This window comes from Excalfactoria chinensis, chromosome 3 (genome assembly GCF_039878825.1).
Source record: "Excalfactoria chinensis isolate bCotChi1 chromosome 3, bCotChi1.hap2, whole genome shotgun sequence".
NCBI classification, from domain to species: Eukaryota; Metazoa; Chordata; class Aves; order Galliformes; family Phasianidae; genus Excalfactoria; species Excalfactoria chinensis.
Window position 1 is genome coordinate 1,326,666 of NC_092827.1, and position 23,598 is coordinate 1,350,263.

At 46.1% G+C, this 23,598-nt stretch overlaps 1 protein-coding gene across 5 annotated transcripts in view; it reads right to left on the reverse strand.

Moving 5' to 3' along the window:
* RUNX2 (RUNX family transcription factor 2) overlaps positions 1–23,598 on the reverse strand; it is a 201,910-nt gene that overhangs the window by 93,844 nt on the left and 84,468 nt on the right. For 4 of the 5 annotated variants that reach the window (XM_072332918.1, XM_072332919.1, XM_072332923.1 and 1 more), the window contains one exon: positions 2,955–3,128. The exons of the other annotated variant lie outside the window; for it this stretch is intronic. In XM_072332918.1, coding sequence (XP_072189019.1) covers positions 2,955–3,128 — 174 coding nt within the window. The remainder of the gene's footprint in view (positions 1–2,954; positions 3,129–23,598) is intronic. 5 annotated transcript variants of the gene reach the window in all.

Genomic DNA, 23,598 nt, shown 5'->3' on the forward strand with positions numbered 1-23,598 from the left:
AGTGTTCCTCCGTGCTCAGGTGTGGGCCAGTCAGGCTTTAAATATTATTTGTGTTTAATCATGCAACAGCTATGCAAGACCTCAAGTGGAACTACACAAAACCAGTTTATGTGCTTACTAGGCATAATACGGATTTTGTCATAGGAATGCAGTATTTACTGTTAAATTTATAAGGAATTAATTATTTCCCCTAAATTACTAGGTAAGAGGTTAAGAAACAAAGGTATATCTAAAAGGAATGCTTGCTTAATTCCAAGAAAGGTAATAAAAGGTAATAAAAACATCCTTGGGTTCAGACGAGCATCTGTACTCCTTTCAACGCATCCCCAGACCCTACCGGCCCGGTGACCACATTAAGAATCCAGTGGGTTACTGGGGGAGGAGGGCAGCGCCAGCAGCTCCAGCCCCATCCCCGCACCCAGCAGCCATCCATTTTGCAGTTTCCCATGGGCAACCAGCACCTGATCAAAGAGGTGTCTGCTCTGAGGCATTCCCTTTGTCTCCCACTGGCACAGCTTGTGTGGCAAGGGGCACCCATTCCTCGCACAAGAACCATGAGGGACCGTCCGCAGAAGCATCCCGGCACTTTGGTGGAACATCAAAGCACACAGAGCTTTGCAGATTGCAATCAACATCCTGAAGAGCACAAAAAAAGCCTTGTGGGGAAGCCAGTGCAATTCATGGGGCTTGCACCGATGCACCACACTCAGACGAACTGCTTCATTAAATGGAAAGCTAATGAGAAGCCTTTGTGAGCTGGGTACTTGGCTGCTGGAAATCAAGGAGGAGACGAGTGGGGAACAACATGGCACTGTGTTGGACCACACTACAGCCCCGTATTCACTAGAAATTTGAATACGTAGCAGAGTCCTCATTGCTTTATGGAAAATGAGAGCCCTTTGGGATTCTAAAGTATCCCATGACTCTGGGTTTATCTGGCAAGAAAAGTATATAATCAATAATAGATGGGGAAGTCAGCCTGCCTTTCTGGGTTCAGCTCGTTCCCTCTGCCTCACCAGCAGCCCTTCCCTCTCTGGATGAAGCCTCAGCTGGAACGGGCTTTGAACTCTTCAAGCTGCAGCACAGATAGGGAACAGCATACAGCTCTGTCTGCAGCCAGGCTTATTTCAACCTCATCTGAAGTTGTCACCTCCAGGAGCTGTAAATGCTGCCGCTGATTCATAACGAGGCAGAGAAGTACTCTATTAATCAAAGCCAGCAGAACATTTTCTACAGGAGGCATTTATGTGAATGAGAACAGCATATGAAGTTACACTTAGAGAGGAAGAAAATTACAAGGGATCTCAGTTCTCGTGCTTCAGGGCATAAGCTGATCACCAGATGGGGTCAGGAAGAATTTCCCCCTCTTTTGTTCCTAGATGCAGTGTTCCACTATAGGTAGACTATGGAAGCACAAGAGAGAAACTGATTTTAGCCCCAGATTTTGCCCAGTTTTTTGGGGAGAACTGCCATGCCCTCAAACACTGTCAGACAGAAGAGAGTGGTCAGGTGAGAAGAAATACTGGGCTTCATTTGGTAGTTCATACCCAGAAAATGATAAGTACACTTCACATGTCCAACTAAACCTGGCCAAAAAGACTGCTCTGGAAAGGTGGTGGGCATCAGGTACCATATAATGAGTGATAGCAACATATTTAATATATCACAGATGTTATAGAAGTCTAGTTAAAGCTATTTGCCACAGCTCATGGGAACCATCTTTCTTTTTGTTCCAATTTGCTGAGTGCTTTGGGTTCAAATTAACCCATTTACTTCTCTTCCTCCCTGCAAATTAATAGACCAGCTGAACTTAAAAAAAGAAGAAAAAGAAAGAAGAAGAAAGCCACAACACTTTGTTAAAACCACTAAGTTTCAGCTGGTATCATGTCAAAACCACTTGAAACACGAAACCAGAAATCTTCCTAGGTTGACTCAAAGACTACGTCTACACCAGGAGTGCTTTACCCGTACAGGAATACCAATGTATTACATTGGCAAAGGGCTCCTGGTGTAGACACAACGATAGCAGTAAACCTGAGTTTTAAGGCTGCCTAGTAAATTGAGTTGAGAATTTTGCTGACAAACTCGCATCTAAGTTGAGTTGAGTTGTCCAACAGTTTGAGCAAGTGGACTGGACAGGGGCATCACCTCCCTGCATCCCAGAGAGACGCAAATACATCAGTAGAAGTTTCGAGCTTAGCGATGCCCATAATTGGGTAGAGGCTGCTTTGAAACTCTTTCGAGCAATACAACCAGCTCTACATTTAGAAAAGCTAACAAAATTGGGGTGGGTTTTTTTTGGTAGGTTTTACAGTTTTGTTGCAAACTTCTGGCACAGCTGCAGTTAAACATCTGATTTCAGGCTCACAATCTGTGACACGTGCTATTTCACCATTTCTCTCAGCACACTGAAATCTGTCTCTCAGCATGCAATCATAAACGTTGCATACAACCCTCCTAAGCAATCTTTGGCGATTTCTCCGTTAACGCAGCCTGTTTATTGTAACATTGGTCAGCTCTGGTGCTGGAAGGGAACTGCCACATGAGAAGATCGTGTTATTGTTCTGACAGAAAGACCATTGAATTCTGGGTGCTTCTCTCAACACCAGCGCAAAATACAAAGGCTGAATAAAAATATCTATTCTAATATGCACTAACAGGTACTATTACAGAGCTGGAGGTGAAGGCATAGCAACACGGCAGTTAGGATTTCACCAGATTCCTATTCAGTTTACCCAGATTGACTATTTTGGACCTATGGCAAAAAGACATTTTAAGAAAAGAAAGACATTTTCAGCTTCAAATGCTACAGAAGAAAACACTTCCCACCTAGCTTAGCCTGGAACACATCTCTCCCTCTGTAATAGCCTCTATGTCTATAGCTGAGACACAAACATCCATAAGCAATTACTACCGTTGCCTGTGCAAGTCAAACCTATGGTTCTGTCTCTTACCTGTAATCTGACTCTGTCCTTGTGGATTAAAAGGACTTGGTGCAGAGTTCAGAGAGGGCCGTGGGCTCTGGGTCGGGACCCCTACTCTCATACTGGGATGAGGAATGCGCCCTAAATCACTGAGGCGTTCAGGGAACAAACTAGGTTTAGAGTCATCAAGCTTCTGTCTGTGCCCTGGAAACAGCAAATCATAAAATAAAAGCGTTAATAACAAGATTTAGTACTTTAACATAAAAAAAAAGAAAAAAAAAAAAAGAAAAAAAGAAAAAAGAGAGGTCTCTGAGGACCTATTATCAGATTAATGGACTATGTAGGTACCACCACTACTCCCAGTAACAAAGTGACATTGGTGGGGAATTGGTGTTCTGGTGTTTTGGATGTGGCCGTGCTGGGAAAAGCCTTAACCAGCACTCCTGTGCCCATACCGATATGTAATGCAGTAATTTGGATCACAGTAAGCCCTTATGGACACCACACAAGGTCTTTATGTCTTTTTTTTTTTCCCCCTTTTCCTGCTTTACCTACACCGGACAGTTAAAGGGGCAAAGCTTTTTTCCCCAAAGTAAACTTCATATGTACAAGTCATTGAGAGGGACAACTATTCCATGTCTGCACTATACGCTGTGGATTTTTGCTAAGAACATGCCTCCAAAACTTGAGAGCTTTTCCATAAAGTAAATAGTCACTCTCATTTGAGAAGCTTCTGGCCAAGACTGGGTCCTACACTGCCATTATGCATTCAGCCTTCCTCCATGCTTGTACTTCTGCCCTGTGCCACACGGTCTGCCTTGGGAAAAGCCTTCCATGGGTGCTTGGATGTTGAAATGCAGAGGGGAAAAATGCCCAGAGCAACAGGATGCACCAAACGGCACCTTGGTACTCTTCATCTTGTCATTCAGATGTTTCAAGAGGAAAGGTTTTACTTCTCTGATTGTTGTATTTTTGCTCCTAAGTTTAATTTCTTTTTGAAGTAGTAACAGACGCTCCCCAGCCAATGGTGCCTTCGAATGAGGCACAGAAGGTGTTACTTCTGTCATTCAACATATGGAAAAACAGGCATGCAGCAAGATTAAGGTCAGTACTAATTTTACTTAACTTCAGCCACTCATAAATCAGGCATCTAGTCTAAACTCTTCTAATGTAGACTTCCTCTACAGTTAATGGAAAGAAATAGCTACTTCCAGAGGGCAATTCATCTCATTTGTCTCTGACACCAGTCTTAAAATGGGATGATTCACCTTCTGAATTTGCTTTCTCTTCCTTCTCTGATCAGAGAGGGAGCCCACATGACTAGTTTAATTGGGCACTCTTACAATTAGTTAACACTGCATGGAATTAATCTCACCCAAAGTTAGTAACTAAGGTCACACAAAAAGCATCTGGCAGAGATGAAATGGGAGCCCAGATCCCCTCACTGCAACCCAGACACACAGTTGCCTCCATCCCTGTAAGCAGCACCAAGGTATTGGAATAGGCAATACCTGGGTTGGATATTTTTATGCTTTTAACATCAGGAAGGGTCTCTGGTGTGGTTTGGGCTGGGACCAGCTCGAACTCCTCCATGTGATGCCCAGAGGTTTGAGATACATTGCATTCTCCCTCAGCAGTGAAAATACAGCCCTCTGCTTGGGGGCCACGAGAGTTCAGCTTTGCAGACACGGTCAGATTGCCCATATCAGTCTTAGGGCCAGAGAACCAATTCCGGCACTGTTTAACAGTATAAACGAGGCCACTGAGTCTTGAAATGTATCAGTTTGTCTCTCTTTATAAAAGGTAATTTAATGGTGTCTGTCAGCGTAGCACTGAAATACACAGATTCACATCTTCCAACTGGGACCACAGTGTCCAGATGTGGCAGAAGGCAAAGCTTTCTCTATAATGGACAGCTAACTCTGAACAGCTAAATCTAAACTAAATTTAGAGAAATCAGGGTTCTACATAGACTGTGGAAGACCTTGGATCACAGACATGGAGATGTCCAGCAGCTGCCTGGATGTGGCCCTGGGTACGCTGCTCTGGATGTCCCTGCTTGAGCAGAGGTTGGACCTGCTGGACCCAGAAGGTCATCAACCACTCTGAGATCCTGCCATTCTGTGAAAACTGAAGGACTGAGGTTGGAAGATGAGAAAAAAACAGCCAGATGGAAATTAATTTGAGAGAAACTTCTCTAGCAATTAAAAAAAAAAAAATAATTAGTTGACCCAATATTCTGTGCTTTGAAGTGTGATTTTTCTCCCCCGTGATGACTCAGTATAAAAACATGGGGTAGGCGTGAGCTTTCCCATTAAAGAGAAGGAGCTGCTGTATGGCAGAGCGCTGCAGAACAATCTGCTGGCATCGGTGACTCCTCTCTATGAGGTATCAATCACTTCAAACGGGGAACGATTTTTGGTGGGCTTGTAACAGCTCTGTAATGGCAGCCTCATTAACAGGATAACATCTCACCTGGCAGTCATTAGCGCTATCTCTCCCATCTATGTAAATCAGAACTTGTATAAGCTGGGTGCCGCTAATCTGAAGAAGTAACTTTCGCACAGACATACACACACGGTCAGTTCTCTCTTGGGATCTCTCATTCTTTTATACTTTTCTCCCCACATTTTTTCTGTTTCTGTTTTTGCCTGTGTTAGTCCTATTGACCAGTCTGGTTTTCTCAAGGAATCCATTGCCCCTCTCCTTTTCTATTCATTCGTTATGTTTCAGCATGACCAAGAAGGCTCAAATTAAGATATCCCAGTAGCCTAACTCTGAGCTCACACATCGGGGCTGACTTCACCTGGGAATGAATCTATTCCCAAAGTGAAATTCATTTTGATGGAACAATTCTGCTGTGCTTATAAGGGGTGGTTTTGGCTAAAGGATCATACAGTGCTTTTCTAACAAACCAGTGCACAAACTATTTGGATTGCCTTCTGCTCACTCAATGAACGCTCAACATGTTGGGCATCTCTCCTGTACCACTGTGTGCCCAACAACCCTTTGCTTTGGTTCTGTCACGCTCTGGTTGCCCATAGCTTTTCTAGAAATGATTGTATTTAACTCTGCGTTATTATAATGAATTATCAGAGAAAGGCAAAATTCAGCAGGATAGCAGGGTACTTCCACGTAGGCAGGGAAAAACAAAAGGAAAAATAAGAAGAATTTCCACCTGAAATAATTGAGAAATTTGTGGATGAGGGTGTTGTCACCTAGAAAAAGTAGGGAAAGGAGGGAAAAGAGAGATCTCTGCACAGACCCCAAGCATCAATGAGAGTGCAGGTCCCCAAAGACCAGCAAGGGGCCAAAGGCAGACTTGCCTTTTCCTCCTGGTCATTTAAAACTTAGTGCTGTAGCACAGAGTCCTGTTATGACACAGAGATCCACAGCAGCCACGCTCACCCAGTGCAGCGTCCCAGTGAGGTGAGACTGCATTGCAGTCCTGCACATTACGGGCTCCTGTTCTCTAACAGCAGCTAAGCCATGCCCACGTGGAAAGCAAGAAACTCAACAAAAAGTTTCATACTGAGGAGGCGTCTGCAAAGAAACAGCAACTTAAACAGCCTTCTTGCCCTGATTCTTGTGCAAGAAAAAATATAAAGCAATCCTATTAAGTACAGAGCTGCCATGAGGCATGGGCTGAGATTCTAACAGGCCTTCTGAGTAGCACATCAGCAGCAGCAGTGAAATATGTGATACATGTTTAAAACTCATTCCACAGGCTGCTTTTCATCTCCCATTGATATATGTGTCCGTTGACAGAGAAATTCCTGATCCCAGGGGAGCGTGCTAAGAAAAGCTGTATTCCTTGGTCACAGTCATGAGGCATCATTTTATTTCAGGGAAAAAGATTAGGGTAGTAAGTGTGGATGGCTCAGTGAGAATCTGTGATCTGCCGCGGCAGCGATTACATTAAAAAGCAATACGAGGCTACGGAGAGGGTAGGAGAAAATAATGCTGTGCCTTCCCAATGCCAGCGCTCAGCGCCTGGGACGGTGCTGCCAGCAATGCTACGCTGAGGCCTGGTTGCTCTGTTACAAAGATTTCATGGAATGTCTTGGGCTTACCAATGGGATGAGCTGCAGGAAGCCTCACCTCACCAAGCCACGCAGCCCCAGCGTGCCGAGGCAGCACCTAAGAGCTGCCATTCGGTCACCACATCCCAGCTGTGGCGGGAGATGTAAGAAGCCTTCATCTCCAGATTAATCATTTCAGTTTAAACGTGAGGAAGGAACGTCTCCGGATCAAAGACACGCGACCTTGAGGCGGATGGGAGCGGGAGCTGGAAGGGGATGGGAGCGCATCCCTCATCACTCAGCCCCCGCCGCATCGCCGCAGAAGTCAAGATGTAAGTGGGGCTGTGGAAGAGGCTGACTTGCAGGATGGAAACGTGGTGTTGACGCTTGAAGATTTTTACCTCCTCGGGGAGGAGGGCTGTGCCTTTTTATCTTTCAGTTGTGTGTGTGGAACTGGAAACTAATAAGATCGTGCTACACGTGGCACAGCCAGATGCTGACACTCAGGGACTCCCTTCCTTTGTACCATGTACGCCGCCCACCTTTTTGGTTTTTTGTTGTGTTTCTCTTTTTTTTTTTTCTGCTGGTACTGAGGAGATCTGGTTACCAGATTGTCAGCAGATGTTTTTATCACTCACAAGTGGGTTAGCTATTTTCAGTCATCACCCATTCCTTTCTGCCTTTTTCACTTCTGTCACTGCAACAAGATGCTTCTTGGGAGTCAGGTGTCTCCATGAAAAAGCCAAGGGAATGCAGAACGGTCATGGAAACAAGAAGTTGGGCTGTCCCTGCTGAGCTATGTGTGCTGGGGTAACCCCAGCAGAGCACAGAGCAATGGTCAGATGTGAAATAGCACCAGTGTTGGTGTTTGCTCCTTGTGAGTGCGCTCAGCAGCAGGAGGAGCCAGGGGAATTTTCACAGAACCACTGAAAGGTTTGGGTTGGAAGGGATTTCAAAGATCACGAAGCTCCAAACCCTCTGATGCAGGCAGGGCCACCAACCTACATCCACACTGAATACCAGCCCAGGCTGCCCAGGGCCCCATCCAACCTGGCCTTGAACACCTCCAGGGATGGACGGGGCATCCACAGCCTCTCTGGGCAGCTGTTCCAGCACCTCACCACTCTCACAGTAAAGAACTTCCCCTGACATCCAATCTCAATCTGCCCCCCTTCAATTCCAAACCATTTCCCTTGTCCTGCTGTTATCTCCCCTTTCACAGAGCTGACTCCCCTCCTGTCTGTAGGCTCCCTTCAGGTCCTGGCAGGCTGCACTGAGCTCACCCCGCAGCCTTCTCTTCTCCATGATGAACAAGCCCAGCTCCCTCAGCCTGTCTTTGTAGGGGAGGTGCTGCAGCCCTCTGAGCATCTTTGTGGCCTCCTCTGGACCCTCTCCAAGTTAGGGGTGTCACTTCATGGAGGTCTACAGCTTGCAAGGGCAACTGAAATAAAAACCCTCCTAATGCTGAGGTAATGGAGCCAGTAACAGCAGTGGCTCTGGGTTGGGTTTGAGACTGAAAAAGAAGAAAACTGTGGTGGAAAATGGACTTGTCTTCAGGCTAAGGGGCAGTAAAAAGAAGAACCACCAATATTATGAGCTGAAAATTACAGCCCAAGCTTTCTCTTACTTCAGAAGAAGCTCACCTGAGCCCAAGAGCCCAAGTCTGGATTATTCCTGTTGTTCACCAGAAGTACCAAACTATACACATATGAAGAACAGGTACATTTTTCCTCTGACTTCATTAATAGATGTGTCTTAGAGACGCTCTGTCTTTTAATGCTAATACCCTAGTGACACATTTCTGTGTACATGCTGTAGAAGCCAATTTCACACCACAAATCCTCTGAATTTTATCACAGCTTCTCCTTAAATTCTCTTTGGACACTTTCCTGCCTTTCATCCCACTTGGTCCTATGGATGAGTCCCAACTGGATGACACTGGTTAGAATTCAGCTCCAGGCTCGTAAGGCTGGGGTCTCACTTATCCATGGCGAAAGAGTTTGGACCTGAGCCCCAGGCTTTTACTAGCTGTTGTGTATGGACAGAATAATGTTGCATGTTTGGCATGAATCAAAGACATTCACTGTTCTCTTACACATTTCAGCAGGTTATCACTCCAGAGCAGCCTTAATCTATGCTCTTGTGGTAAAAGAGCCATCAATGAGCAAAAAACCAGAAGACACACATTTGCCCTTCACAAGTAGGAATGCCTGTCACTCTTGTGACAGCATCCCCAGGCTGGCTTCCATTTGCTGTCCCCTGGCCCACACTGACCGAACACTCACAACCCAAAGTTCAGGAGAAAGAAAAAACAAAATGCAAGAGAGACAAACAGCTTTTAGCCATGAAAGGGAAAAGCTTGGAACCCTTCCAGTCTCTTGGGTAAAGACACAATTATGAGAAGAAAAATATAATCTACCCAAGAGACATAATTACATAATTAGGCCATAGGCTGCGCATTGGAAAGGTTCTTATAATTCCTGCTTCACATAGGTGAAGTAACTGCACTTAATTTGCTCAGTGGAAGGGGGAAAAAAAAAGATGTTTGTTTTTAAATAGCTGAGGGCACCAGTTTGCATTAGACTGGAGAGCTTATTCTCCTGTTGACACTAATAGGGCTCTGGGAGTCGCGCAGACGCGGACACAAAACAAGACACTGTCTCATTTTGTTCTGAAGAAATGGTAGATTTTCTACCCCAAACAGGTGAGACTTGCACCTGAAACAACTGCAGAGAAGTGAAAATAAGGTATGAAAAAGAAGATATGCTGTGGATGGCTCTGTTCCTACACAATGAATCTGACACATCCCGTTGCTGAAACCCCACTGAACTGCTTGCTGCTGAGTGCTCCCAAAGGCCTGCAGCTTGCTTGTGCTGCTCCACCAGGGCCAGCTCCAGCACCCAGGGCAATCAATTACATTGCAGCCTTCCAGGAGCTGTGGTTCAAACCCAGGATGGACTGAGGCAGGGGTAGGTTTGAACTTCAATGTCTTCCATGTGGAGTTCAAGCCTTGGGAGCACCTCTGGTGTCTATGGTGATCTCCCCATTGACTCGCTGGGAGCTAAAGCTCATCTTGCAGGCTGCGCTCCGAGCCTGGAATGAATTAAGAGCTTCCAGCAGGTTTAACAGAGGAAGGGGCAGGAAAGGTGAGGGGAAATCATCCCACGGGTACATAAATCGTGTCCCTGAGTACCCAAGGGAATCATTCTAATTCTCCCCTCTCAAAGCCTCTGAGAATACAAAGTGCTATCAGAGCTTTTTAAACATCAGCTGGGGTCTGTGGAGAGCGCACACAGCTGAAAGTCAGACCTGGAGGTCAGGGTTTTTCAGCAAATTGCAACAGCTGCAGAGCAGCCTCTTGGTCCCAAAATTCCTCCATGCAGGGAGGTGGGAGCAGAGCTCCGGGAGCCCCAGGCTGATCCTGCACATAGAAGGAACATATGGTGGGGACAAGCCAGCATGGGGAAGCTGTGTGAACAGAGCAAAACTGGACATTTTATGAATGAAAGTGGACAGGCACTCTGAGGACAAGAAGAAGCAGAGCAGGAAGGGGATGGAGTGGGATGGAGTGGGATATCTGCAGCTCTGGTTCTCCCCAGCATCTCAGCTCACCCCAATGCTTTGCTGTGGCACAGCCTGGCTCCACAACCCACTAAACCAAACAGCGAAGTCTCTCCTTGTCATGGGAACGCTCTGCCTTTCTCTTTTCCTTTTTTCTCTCTTCTCAAGTTATGGAATTCTAACTTGGATTTTGAAGCTTGCTCGGCTGCAGCATCCTGCATGAACGTCAGCACAGAGGTGCACTGGGAGGGGGCGGACAGGAGCAAGGCTCTGCTTTTACCTTCAGCCATCACTGAAGAACATAAATGAATCTGTGTGCGCTTGTGCCAGGAAACCAGCTAAGAACTGCTGGCATCACCACTCAGAGACATTAAAGGCAACTCATATAAGCAGTCACGCAAGTCCCAGTCCCTGCCTTAATTCCCTTTGCATGCTGCTATCTGTTATGCTCTCCCCTTTCTCCTCCCCACTTTTTCACTTATTTCTTTTGCAGAAGAGGGAATGAGGGAGTATAAAGGCCATGCTGCAAAAGGGCAAGAGCTCCTCACACCGACTTTATCGCCCTCATCCTAACCCAGCAATATCTTTGATGACAATACAGACATCACCCCCGCCCCAAGCCGGCTGCCCTACACAGAGCCCACCAACCCCTGCTTGCTGTAGCAAATGAAGAGGGCAAGGAGGGGGTGGAGAGAAAACAACGCTGCTCCTGGAGCTGGCCTCCCTCCATCTGGCAGAGGGGATGCTTTTCTTACTGCTTGCGAAACCTGATTCCTTGAATAGAACAAAATGGGGGCGATGTGAACACAACCATTAATGCAGATTGGAGATGCTGTGCTGTCCCGCAAGCCTCCGCTCTGTAGGCATCGGTAAAGGTGCACTTCTGGCTTTTGACTGGCACTTTGGGGTTTTGTTTGACAGCCCCAAAAACCAACCGGCAGGCTGAGCGCTGCAGTTTGAGTGGGAATTCAGGCATGGAAGAGACAACAGTTAAGCAATAATGGATGGACGTGTGCGTGTTTGTATTGTATCTTTCAACAGACTGTTTTGCTGCATTAGAGGACTACTGTGTTTATACCCCAGCAGTAGGCTTTGAGCAGACTGTTTAAACTCGATTAAACGGGGATACTTCTAAAATAACCTTGCTAATAAAACTCAGATGGTTAAAGAAACCTGAAAGCATGGTTAAAAATAAAAAAGATGCAGTTTCAGTCTGCTCTCACAGGGGGAATGTGATATAAACTCCAAAAGAAAACAGTCTTTACAAGTCAGACTTGAAGGATTATCTCATGTATCAGCACCCTCTGTGGCAGCGTAGCACTTATCCACGTATCCACCCATGCTAATGCTCTTGCACAATTTACTACAGCCTTGATAGACAGATAATTGCTTTATCCACCCAAGTGTAATAAACGGAGTCTACTATGTTAATCCTTGTATTCTTATTGTCTGCGAATGCCAAGTGAGGGAGAGACCTGCACCGAAAGCCCAACCTCCTCATTCCTACCCTGCTGGAGTTTACTCGCCCTCAGACCTGAAGTGTTCTCATTACATTCCACTCCCCTGCCTGCAGTGCCAAGTATTTCGAGTAGCATCCAGTTATTGTTCTGCAAGGGGCACCTACACTCAGGCTGTATGGAGGCAGCAGCCAGGATGCAGCAAACAACACAAAAAACCCCAAACCAAAGCACCCTTGAATGTCTTTTCCTAGCCAGTAACGCAGACAAGCTATTATTTGCTCTTGGGCACAGAACAGAAAGTAATTAACCTGTCCTAAACCTGGGCATCAGCTCGTTTGAGTGGAGTCCATCCGACAGCTGAGAAATGCAGCTGTTGGCCCATCAGCCTCTTCCACAGAAATCCATAAAGGCTTTTTTTTGGTTTTAAATGTCAAAAACAGACGCATCCTCTAAAAGGTTTATGGATTCCTGGCAGCTCCTTCAGCTTAAGTCTGCAGCATCTAATTTGTAACGACAGTTTGATGGACATCTCCCTTTCTTCCATCTGAAAAGTATAAAGAAGTTTCCCCAGTAAAACTTAGCACCATTCTTTGCTCTTATCTTACGAAAGCAATATTAGATACTGCAGTATTATATACTGCTCTCAGCCTCTGGGCAGCCCGGTCTGGTGGTCGGTGACCCTTCACATAGCACGGGGGTTCAAACTAGGTGATCAATGTGGTCCTTTTCAACCCGGGCCATTCCAGGACTCTGTGACTATTTACACACTCGACAGCTTGTTTTAAATAGCCCAAAGATGGTAAAAACACGTGGGTTGACTGGGGTAACTTTCACGTTGTAGAAGGCACTGAGCTTTCTGGGCAGTTGGACGGCACAAAGCAGCACATGCACAAAGGACCAGGTTTAACAAAGCAAACAGTGTCCTTGGGGATGGTGCCGACTGTCCTGCGGGTGAGTCCAAATTGTTATCCCTTTGTCATGTCCCACCTCCACCTGGAACAGCCAGCAGGGGCACTTCTGCCTCCAGTGGAAGCTGGGGTGGATCCAACTCTGCTTTCATGGCTTAGAGGGAAAGAAAGTGTCTCATAGATGAGCAGTAGGGGATGCACGGAGCGGTGCTGTAAGGCTGCCCACTAACTGTCCCGTGAGATATAATTGGAAGGCGTTACGCATTACGGTTTGTCTTTGGCCAATTCATATTATTATTTTCTTTAATAATTTGGATGATGAAATACAAAGCAGGTTTTTGAGCTCTCCAGACTTCGGTGGAAGTGTTCAGAAAGCAAAACGACCTTAGCAAATTGGAGACACGACATCTGCTGTCCCATTGGTACAGTGGCACCAAGGGAAACGCAAGTGCACCGCCAGCACCCTTTGGGTTAAGAAATGAAACGCTGAAAGGCAGCACCATGAAGCAAGAGGCAGCAGCAGGGCTGGGGATGATGTGTGGATAGCAGTGAGTCGGCAGCTGAACCTGAGTCAATAATAGCAATCTGTCCTTAAAAAAAATGAAGCAAATGCAGTTCTGGGAAAGATTAATGGTTGTGTTGCACAGGAGACGTAGAAGGTAACTATTACGCTCTTGCTCAGAAGTGGTGAGATATCGGCTGGACTGCTTTATCCGGTTTGCAACACCACCCTCTAAGAAAGATACAGGCAAATTAGAGAGAATCCAGAGAAGAGCAACAGGAGCGATAAGAGATTGAGTAAGCATGACCTACATGGAAAAGCTAAGGGAAATGCATTTGTTTAGTCTAGGAAAAGAGAAGAGCAAGAAAGGACACGATAAGAGTAACATGTTTTCTAAAGAGAATGGTAATCAATTGATCTACGTGTGAGCAGAGCAGAGACCACGAAAAAGCTGGCTTCACTGGGGGCAGAGCAGATTTAGGAGATTAATGTATGATACTGGCAGCCTCTTTTCTAAGTATAAAAGAAAAAGCCCAAAAAGCAGACTTGGTAAGTCAATGGAAGGCACGGTACTGGAGGATTTAAGAACTTGGACAGATGTCAGAGCCAATCTGAGCATATACAGTACTTCATCTCAGGAGAAAACGGAACAGGTCACCTGAGGTTTCTTTTAGCCCCACTTTCCTAATATCCATCATTAATGCAAGTGTCTGGCCAAGGGGAAACACATGCATATGGGCTCGGTAAGCACCAGGCTTTGCAGGCTGCTCATTCGGTGCCTGAGCCACAGTGGAGGATTTATCCTGCCCAGCAGTGATGCAGGGCAAAAGCCCTGGAGAAAGCAAGAGGGAAAAGAGGGAAACAAAACAGCTCATAGGCCGTGCCTGGCCACCAGGAATGTCATCTTTTTTGAAGGGCTCAGGCAGGGGGTTGACCCTATAGCCTACAGTTGTAAAGTTTGTTTAGTAACAGGGAGCCTCCCGCGAACTTGAAAACAATAAGAAAACAGAGTCCTGGAGAATAAATCTCACCCGCTGCCCCAGTTGCCTGCAAGTTTAGCTACCAGAAGGTAACAAATCCCAAGGAATGCAGGTGGTGGGTGACCCTGCAGCTGGAGGGTGTCCAACACAAGCAGTGGGCGATGCCAGTCAACACGCTGCTGGAGGCACTGATAACACCCAGGGAGAGCTTGGGAATGCTGCGCAGACATGAGACAGGCTGCTGTAGGGAATGGGGCAATCGAGGCTCTAGAAAGCCCAAACACCCCTTCTACTGCTTCTAGCAGCACCCAGCTCAGTATGAAGCAGCAGCTCCTTGAGATACTGCAGAGAAGGTTGGTCTGAACACGACTCGGTTTTTATTCCTGAATCTGAGTCTCTCCCTCCCACACACCAGGGATGCTCAGAGGGTTTCCACTTCTGTACGTGGAAAGCTCTGCCTTGTTCCTAGAGCTCTGAGCTCCCCTAGGTCTGCTTCTGAAAACAAGTGATAGCTCACCGCCTTCGCTTTCCCCCCGCTTTTATCGGCACCAGCAGTTTGACCCCTGAGCACTTGGGCATTACTTTGTGGGTGCAATCCTCCAGAGGGGAAAAAAAAGGAAAAAAGAAGTGCAAAATCAAAGAAACCAAAGCTGTCGATGTCCAGTTATAAAGACCGCAAGTCACTCATATGGGCAGCTGTGATGTTAATAGCTTTCAAAGATGTATGCAAGCTCACGTGCACAGCCCTACCTACACCTCCATGCCTCCAGCTTGGAACCACTGGATCATCACTGGCACGTGCTGCAGATAATCTCTGCCTTTTTAATTATTATTCTGGTGAGTCATTGAGCCTGGATGCACACCACAGTGCAGCGGTGGAAAAAATCTCTGCAATGCAGAAGTGACAGGGGTGTTCTACGCCGTTCTCTTAAAACAGTCAAAAATAACACGAAAGTATTTAAATTCTGGAAATACTCCTCATCCCCATGCTATTAATACCTCCTCAATAGTTCTATTTAAAGCAGGCCTCTTCCTTCGGGTTGTATTTTGTGAGTGGCAAATCCCACTTAATTCACAGGATTAAAAAATATATATCTATGAACCTAGAATTGGAGACATGGATGGTATGGAGCCCAAGCATTCAGCCACAGCCAGGAGCTGAGGTTTTGCCACCATCTTCAGCATGAGCCTGGCCCCTGGAATATTCATATTTGCTCTGTTTTAAATGTCATATGACTAATTTAGGAATAGCAGAGCTGTTTCCAGTGCAGTGGGGACAGTTAGGTGTCTGACCCCTTTGATATCAAACTGCAAACTATGCAGTCTGCCTTTTAGCACTACTGCCTCTTTGTTTTCCACTGACAAAATAAGGGTTTAAGCTATGGGCACTATTTAGTAAAGGACATGACATACACAGGAGGGATTTTCTTGTCTTTAAGCCCAAGCTTGATTGAATTCCATCAAGGAATAATGGAAAATAAAACACAAAGTGCTGTTACCATTTTGTCCAACCAAACTGGAACAAGCAATGCTGGTACTGCTGAAGAAATTGGATATATCTTATGGGTGTGTTGCCTTGCCTTTTTCTTTTTATTATTACAAGTAAAACTCATCTGTCTTAACCAATTTAAATGAAGTAAAAAGGCAAAAACAGAAAGAGGGATGGAAAACTTTTCTCAGCTTCAACACAAACAGTGAAAAAGTAAAGACTTAACACAGAAAACCATTTTGTTAGGTACAAGTTTACAGAAAACTCCGAGCACAGACAAAGGAAAAAACTGTTTTTAACACTTCTCCAAGGGAAATGGATGATTCCATCTCCTTTCACACCAGCTTCCCTCAGAACCCAGGGGCCAGTTCTCCTTTGGGCAGTAGCAAAGGGCTTTGGCTATCAGCGTCCCCAGCACTGCTGTGTCCTGTAATGATCGGTTTGGATGCATATACCAGATATTCCTCCCTTGAGAAAGGGTTCATAGAATCACAGAATGGCCTGGGCTGCAAAGGCCCACAGTGCTCATCCAGCTCCAACCCCCTGCTATGTGCAGGGTCACCAACCAGCAGCCCAGGCTGCCCAGGGCTCCATCCAACCTGGCCTTGAACACCTCCAGGGATGGACGGGGCATCCACAGCCTCTCTGGGCAGCTGTTCCAGCACCTCACCACTCTCACAGTAAAGAACTTCCCCCAGCCATCCTACCTAAACCTTCCCTCCTTCAACTTAAATGCATTTCCCCTCCACAGTATTAACTGTTGAGGTAGGTGGCCCTGCCTTGAGGTGCCTTCCAACCCAACCATTCTGTGATTCTATGGTTGTACATTTGTATAAAACTGATACAAGAGAATTGTGGCTGCTGAATTTAAAGTGAAAGTCAAGGCATGCTCACTCATCATCGGACACAACTGCAACTCCACCAAACTCTGTGGTTTTCACACCTTCATATTTAGTGCCTGGATATTTCCTTCTCTGCTTTCACAAAAACAGCAACACAAAAAACAAGTCAGAGCCTCCTCCTGGCAGTATGTGAGCAGTGGGCCTCTGCCATGCACGTACAGCTGCAGGACTGCTGTATCCAACCTCTTACCCTTTCCAATCAGAGTAACCCTAAAGTGACCTTAAATGTGACTTTCCCCCAGAGGGTGGTGACACACTGAACAGGTTGCCCAAGGAGGCTGTGGGTGCCCCATCCCTGCAGGCATTCAAGGCCAGGCTGGATGTGGCTCTGGGCAGCCTGGGCTGCTGGTTGGTGACCCTGCACACAGCAGGGGGTTGGAGCTGGATGAGCACTGTGGGCCTTTGCAACCCAGGCCGTTCTGTGATTGTATGATTTCTTCTATGACTCTGACTTTGTTCAGAGGCAGCATCATTTATTACTGGTTGAGCACACTGAAAAACAAGCTTACGTGTGTATGCAAACAAACACACCAGCATCCTCACACATGCTGAAAATGACATTTCTGTGTCTGCTCACGAGGGAAACAAATCATTAATTATGCACAAACATAACAAGTTTCTCCAGGTCTGCCTGGAGACCTGAAAGAGAAGTGGCCCTGTAATCACATCTCTACGGAGAATACCGCCATATGGTTTTAGCAGAGGTTTATTTCCTGAAGCAAGAGAGTACTGCAGATTCTCAATCCAACTAAAATAATTATGCAGACAATTTCACTCCATTACTTGCAGTGGAACCCAAGCTGTGTGGTCCTCACATGCTTGCTGACACCTCTAACGAGACATTAAACCATTTTTATATAAAAATTCCCTTTATGGGTGGGATGTAGCATGAATTTCCTGGAAGATTAGCACCTGTCACAGTGCATAAGGCTTGCTTCTGACTGCTGCTTTAATTCCCCTTGGTTGGCAGACAGCAAAACTGATTGCGAAGCCTCCTGAGCAGGCAGCAGCAAAGCATCAACGCGGGGTAAACGTACCTTCACGCAGGGAAACTTCTCCTATTGCTGAACTCCCCTACACGGTTATTCTGCCTCCCACATCTGACCCTGAAGCAGCACAGGACCTCAGTACCAACGTGCACAGCGCCTTCAGTACGAGGAAATTTAAATACAGCCTGAAATTTCAGCACGTGCTTCAGTTCTTTGTTGAATTATGCTGTGAGCACAAAGCAGACTTTGCTGAGAGCTTTTCTCCCAGGCACCCTGAGCTGCTGCTCCCTCACCTCCACCAGGCAGAGCAACATGCAACACTTCCCTCCTTTCCATCAGGAATGGGTCAAAATCCAGGCAAAGCGAAGCTGCTTTGACTGAAAACAATTACAAAAATGTATTAAAACAGCACCCATCCAACTCTGAATGTAAACTGCAGGAATCCTGTAAGAACGGGGCTGTTAACCAAGACACACAATGATTAAAGGATACTGAAGGGGAGAAGCGAGACCACCCTTCAAGCATGGAAATATCCCTTTTGGACTAGAATGCAACGGGGCTTTTTTTGGTAACTGCGTCTGATTTTAGTTACAGTAGCAGCTTATGAAATTAGCAAGCATTCTACATTTCAGACTAGCAAATCCAATTAAATCAGAAGAAAGCATGCACATACTTCTGCGTGCCAATCTGCCTATGGTGTTACAAAGCCATCGTTCCTGCTAGCAAGAGGACAATGGAAGGGATGAAGGCTTGCAGCACAACCAAGAGGTTTTTCAGAGAGCTCTTCTGCAGGTAAGGTGCTCATGTCTTCAGATCAAAAAGGTACGTGTAACAATAACAGTAAGAGGGGAAATCAGACATGTACCCAGTAAAGCACAGGGCAGAACCAATGCTGAGCGATCTGCTCCTCAAAAGCAGTAGCACTGCCACTTGTAACGACGGAATGACTGCACTCCCCATAGAACTCCATGGACCTCCGTTTGCTGTTAGCGAAGCTGCCCTTCCGAATACAACCAACCAGAGTTGGTTTGTTAAGTCAGCAGTACTTTCTAGTTGTCAGGTCCTACCAAAAGGATCTGACCCAGCCTTTCAGCACAGCAAAGAAATGCTGAAAACATTAGCAACAGCACTGTCTTGCTAAGGCACTCTAAAAAATGCCACCAGCACATTGTTGTTCAAGTTGGGCTGAACAATGCGCTCTCTTCCCCCGAACCTTCTGTTTTCAAAACAAAACCTAAATTTTGGGCCAGTGTTTCCTGTGGTGATAGCTGTGGTTAAACAACATTTGTGAGGTTTGCATGCTTGATAAGGTCCCTTAGTGCCACGGCAGAAAAACTGGTTGTCAATGAGGTGTGGCACATGGCGACAGAGGCTTGAGAGATGTTAAAAGCAATAGGAACGGCCAGATGTGGCTCTCCAAACTCATGAAAAGCTCCCATTTACTTCAACAGAAGCAAGATTTGGGCCAGTACAGCTATTCCGGTTCGTATTTGGTTTTGTGAGGAAAAGAAAAGGCTGCAGGGAGACCTCATTGTGGCCTTCCAGTACTTGAAAGGAGCCTATAAACAGGAGGGGGAATGGCTGTTTGTGAGGGTGGGCAGTGATAGGACGAGGAGGAATGGTTTGAAACTGAGACAGGAGAGGTTGAGGTTGGATCTGAGGAGGAAGTTTTTCCCCCAGAGGGTGGTGACGCACTGAACAGGTTGCCCAAGGAGGCTGTGGATGCCCCATCCCTGCAGGCATTCAAGGCCAGGCTGGATGTGGCTCTGGGCAGCCTGGGCTGCTGGTTGGTGACCTGCACACAGCAGGGGGTTGGAGCTGGATGAGCACTGTGGGCCTTTGCAACACAGGCCGTTCTGTGATTCTGTGAGAAGGGCAGCAGCTTTCCTTGTTATTTGCTAAAATAGAAGGAAAATGCAAGGGGAAGGGCTCCTGGGTCTGGCCAGCTGCACCCACTCTTCATGCTACATGCCACAAACAATAATCAAACGTGGATCTTAGGGAAATTACCCACGGTGGTTTTGAGGTTTTAAATCAGGGCAAAAAAAAAGACAGAAAAAGTGCTCTCAAACACTGACTGACTCTACAAACTGATCTGATTCTCTGACAGTTGAACTGAAAGTTTCAAGAGGCAATCTACTTTGGCTCAGCAAAATAGCATGCCATTAGAAAATCATTTACCCCAGTGTCTCTTTCTTGCCCTATAGGCTGGACCATGCCTATGTCTTGGGAGTCGATCTTTGTTTAGAACCAGTGAGTAACGGCAAGTCGTTTGGGCATTCTGAACTGAAGTTGTGAACTCAGCAGCCATGCTGCCAAGAACTACTCGCACAGCTATAATGGCCGTCACTCAAGAGCTGCTATTAATGAGCTTGTGAAAGAACAACGAGATCTCTGACCACAAATGATAACGAATGTAGTTTTATGCCACACCTAAAGGCAAAACTTGTGGAACGGCAGTGTTCCCTCGGTCTTTTCATGAATGGCACGGGCTGTTGGTTCAAGAGAAATATTGTTCCTTACCTCAGTGGGATTTCTGCTGATCTCAGTCCCTTGTGATGGAACTTGTGAAGCTTTGTTCCCCATAGCGGGACACACCGGGTGCCTCTTTACCTTACTGCTATGTACAGGCTCAGCCCCACTTGTCCATGTCAAGCTGAGCAGCAAGTGCATCAAATGTGTGACTCATAACAGCCTTGAGATAGCAGGTGAGACTCTTGGAGAGCCAAACCCTGTCAAACAGGGAGAGGAGCTGCCCTGCCCGGTGCTGAGGTCTACAGGAAATTACCAACACTGACAGTAATTATTTCATGGGACATCTTGTCAATTCATCTCGAAATTATGGGCTTGTTGGACATCATTCTCTTCCTATCAGCACTGTGCAGAGCTTATTAGCAGGTTATACAGCGCTCTCTCCCATGCGTCAGAAATTAGTGAGGTTAAATCAATGTTATTAACACGATGGTTCAAAACTCACTGGCTGCTCGCCATTCAATGGAGTGACGAAGGAAGCCATTTATCAGCCAACAGGACAAGCAAATAGTATTTACACAGCTCGTTCTCTGCCTTTTTCCTTGTTTGACTCCTTACAAACCTAATCCCTTTTTTTGTCTTCCTCTTTTTCATCCTCTGATGGCTTCTTCCAAAATACAAACAAAGACCAGCCAACATTTCCCCTTCATTCTCTCCAATTCACTTTCATTTCTCCCTCTTTCTGTCTGCAGCAACATATGCTGGGCCGTTTGCCCTCCTCCCACTCACTAACTTCCCACTGCTTTAGCTATAGGAGCACTAGGCATTGAAGTCAGCCTCCTCAGAAATTACCCTTTTGCTCCACTGCTCTGATACCTGCAAGCCCTCAGAGACAAGTCTGCTACCGGAGCAGCGATTTACTTCTTGGCTCCACGAGGCTCCACTCCATGGCTGCAACCTGGATGACACGTGTGTAGTAGCAGTGCTTGTGTCGGCATAGCTGCAAGTAACACAGTGACAACACACGAGAATTCACAGCTCCCTCCTTCCTACCTAAGCTTTTCTACACCAGCACTGCAACGAACAGGAGGGCCGTGCTGGTAACACACAGAGGAACACACCTGGCATCCCAAATTGCTCCCATGTGTCCACTCTTGCTAATGAAAGAAGAGGTTAGCAAATATCAGAGGCTCCATTTCAGAAATATTTATATGGGCAGCAAGGAGAAGTGACAGGAAAGCCAGTTATTAATTACAAAAGACAACAAAAAAAGTCATTGCAATACCGCGAGCCAAAGCGAAAAGGGATTTCACAGCGACTGCTTCGGTACCTTGCATTTAGAACTGCAACGAGCCAAATGTTTCACAAACAAGGCCACAATTTATTGCTGTCTGAAATGTAGAAATGAATTGGCAAAAAAAAAAATATTAATAATAATAATAAAAAAATTGTTTTTCTTATTTATGTCAGGTTGCAAAATTCCAGATTAAAACAGCCTGGAGGCTTTTTCCTTTCTAATATATCTCAATTATTTTTAATCCCTTAGGGGAGAAAAACCCAACCAGGTCTTAGAGCAGCAGGTTTATGCTTAGTCCACTGTCAGTATTTCCAGGCTAAGTCTCTGGTTTTAAGGTTTTCTAACACTGCTGTAAAGCTCATTCATGCTAACGTTTTCTTTGCCTAACAAACTCCATAAATTTTTAACTAATGCTTTAAAATATAAATCCTGCTTAGGAACTCGGCTAATGGGAACGGACCTTTTTGGAGCTCGCTTTCTGTTCCCGAAGCAGAAACCAATCTCACTGAGAAGTTTAATTGAAACCTGCTCGCTGTCCACGTCACAGCCCCTGCTATTCAGCACAGAGCTTCTGCTCTGACCCGACACGGCGGGAGCCACGCTCACGCTTCTTCAGCCTGCAGCTGTGCCAGCTGAGCAGGTCACTGCTCCCAGCCTCTGCTGTTTCATCACTTTGCTACTGCTCATATGGAGTGGGTCTCTGCTATACAGACTTGTTTTGACTGATGGTGACTGGAGGAGTGATTTCTGAGGCTGAAATAACAGGAGTCCGCCAACGAGACCATCTCCCAGGGGAGAGCCAGGTTGACTACATTCAAGATGCCCTCAGGTCTCCTAAGCCCCACAGGACAATGTGCAAGGCAGGATGATGTGCCCTCCCTGGCATGCACTCAGTGTCATTGCAGTCTACAGAGCTTACAGACTTCCCAGTTTTCCTTGCAGGGAGCATAAGGAGATTATCCTGTATCATATTCTATGATTCTATGAAATACCTCAAGCTGACCCATTTTTTTCTCTCTCTTTTTTTTTCCCCCCCCCTTACAAATGTCTTAATCCAGAAGGGAAAGATGGGAACTTCCTCATGGAAGTGTATATATGTAACCTCACACAGACCACCCATATTTACATATAATAAGAATTAAATGCTGTTAGGGACACCAGGATGTCAGTACAGGGAAAAAATGCCACTTGCTAGACCATTACACAGACACAGCGAAGAGAAATGGCCCAGAGGATCAGCAAGGTAAGGAACTGGAAATCCCACTGGTACACAGGGGCTGAGAAAATGGAAGATACAAACCCACTAATTTCTCATATCTGTAGTACAAGGAGGATCATAACCTGCTGGGGAACAGCAGGTTGAAATGCAGAGGTAGGTGTCTGGATAACTTGCTTGGAGCTGGAATGATGAAACGAGCTGCTATTCATGCAGGAAGCCCAAAGTGAAGCTCAGCTGTGACAGCCATGGTTGACAGCTTGCCCACATTTGCAGTGCAGCCCCACTGCCTGGCAGGCACCTCATGATTGTGCTCTTTGCCCACAGCCCAGAGCAGTATTGCAACTCCATCCTCCTCAGCAAGTGAGGGAGGCCACAGGGGATTTCAAAAGCAAATGTCTTACATTGGCCCTTGGCTGCTGCATGCGAAATACTACAGACTGCGGGAGTTAAATAGCTCAAGGTAAATAAATGCAAGGTATTTTTCCATACTCAGAATACCTGAAAAGTCAAGAGTGGCAAAATGTAAAGCCTAAAATACCCGTCAAAGACTTGCCAAAGAAATTTCATCCCAATAAAACCATTCCTGCTTTGGAGGAGCCCCTCAAAACAACACTAACATATTTTCCTCTGCTGCTCTTCTGTGATCAGTAGTGCTTGTGGGGCTGACAAGGAAGAACTGGAAACTCCCTTTATACCCAAACCAGCTTTGCTAAGGAATTCAACAACTAATTACTGAAAGAGAACTAGGCTCAACTATTGCCAGAACAGGAGCATACAGATACACAGCCACGCTCCTGGGGTGGAACAGGTCACCACGTCCCAAAGCAGGATGCTAACCATCCACATGCCTGCTCTCTGACTGCACCAAGTGTG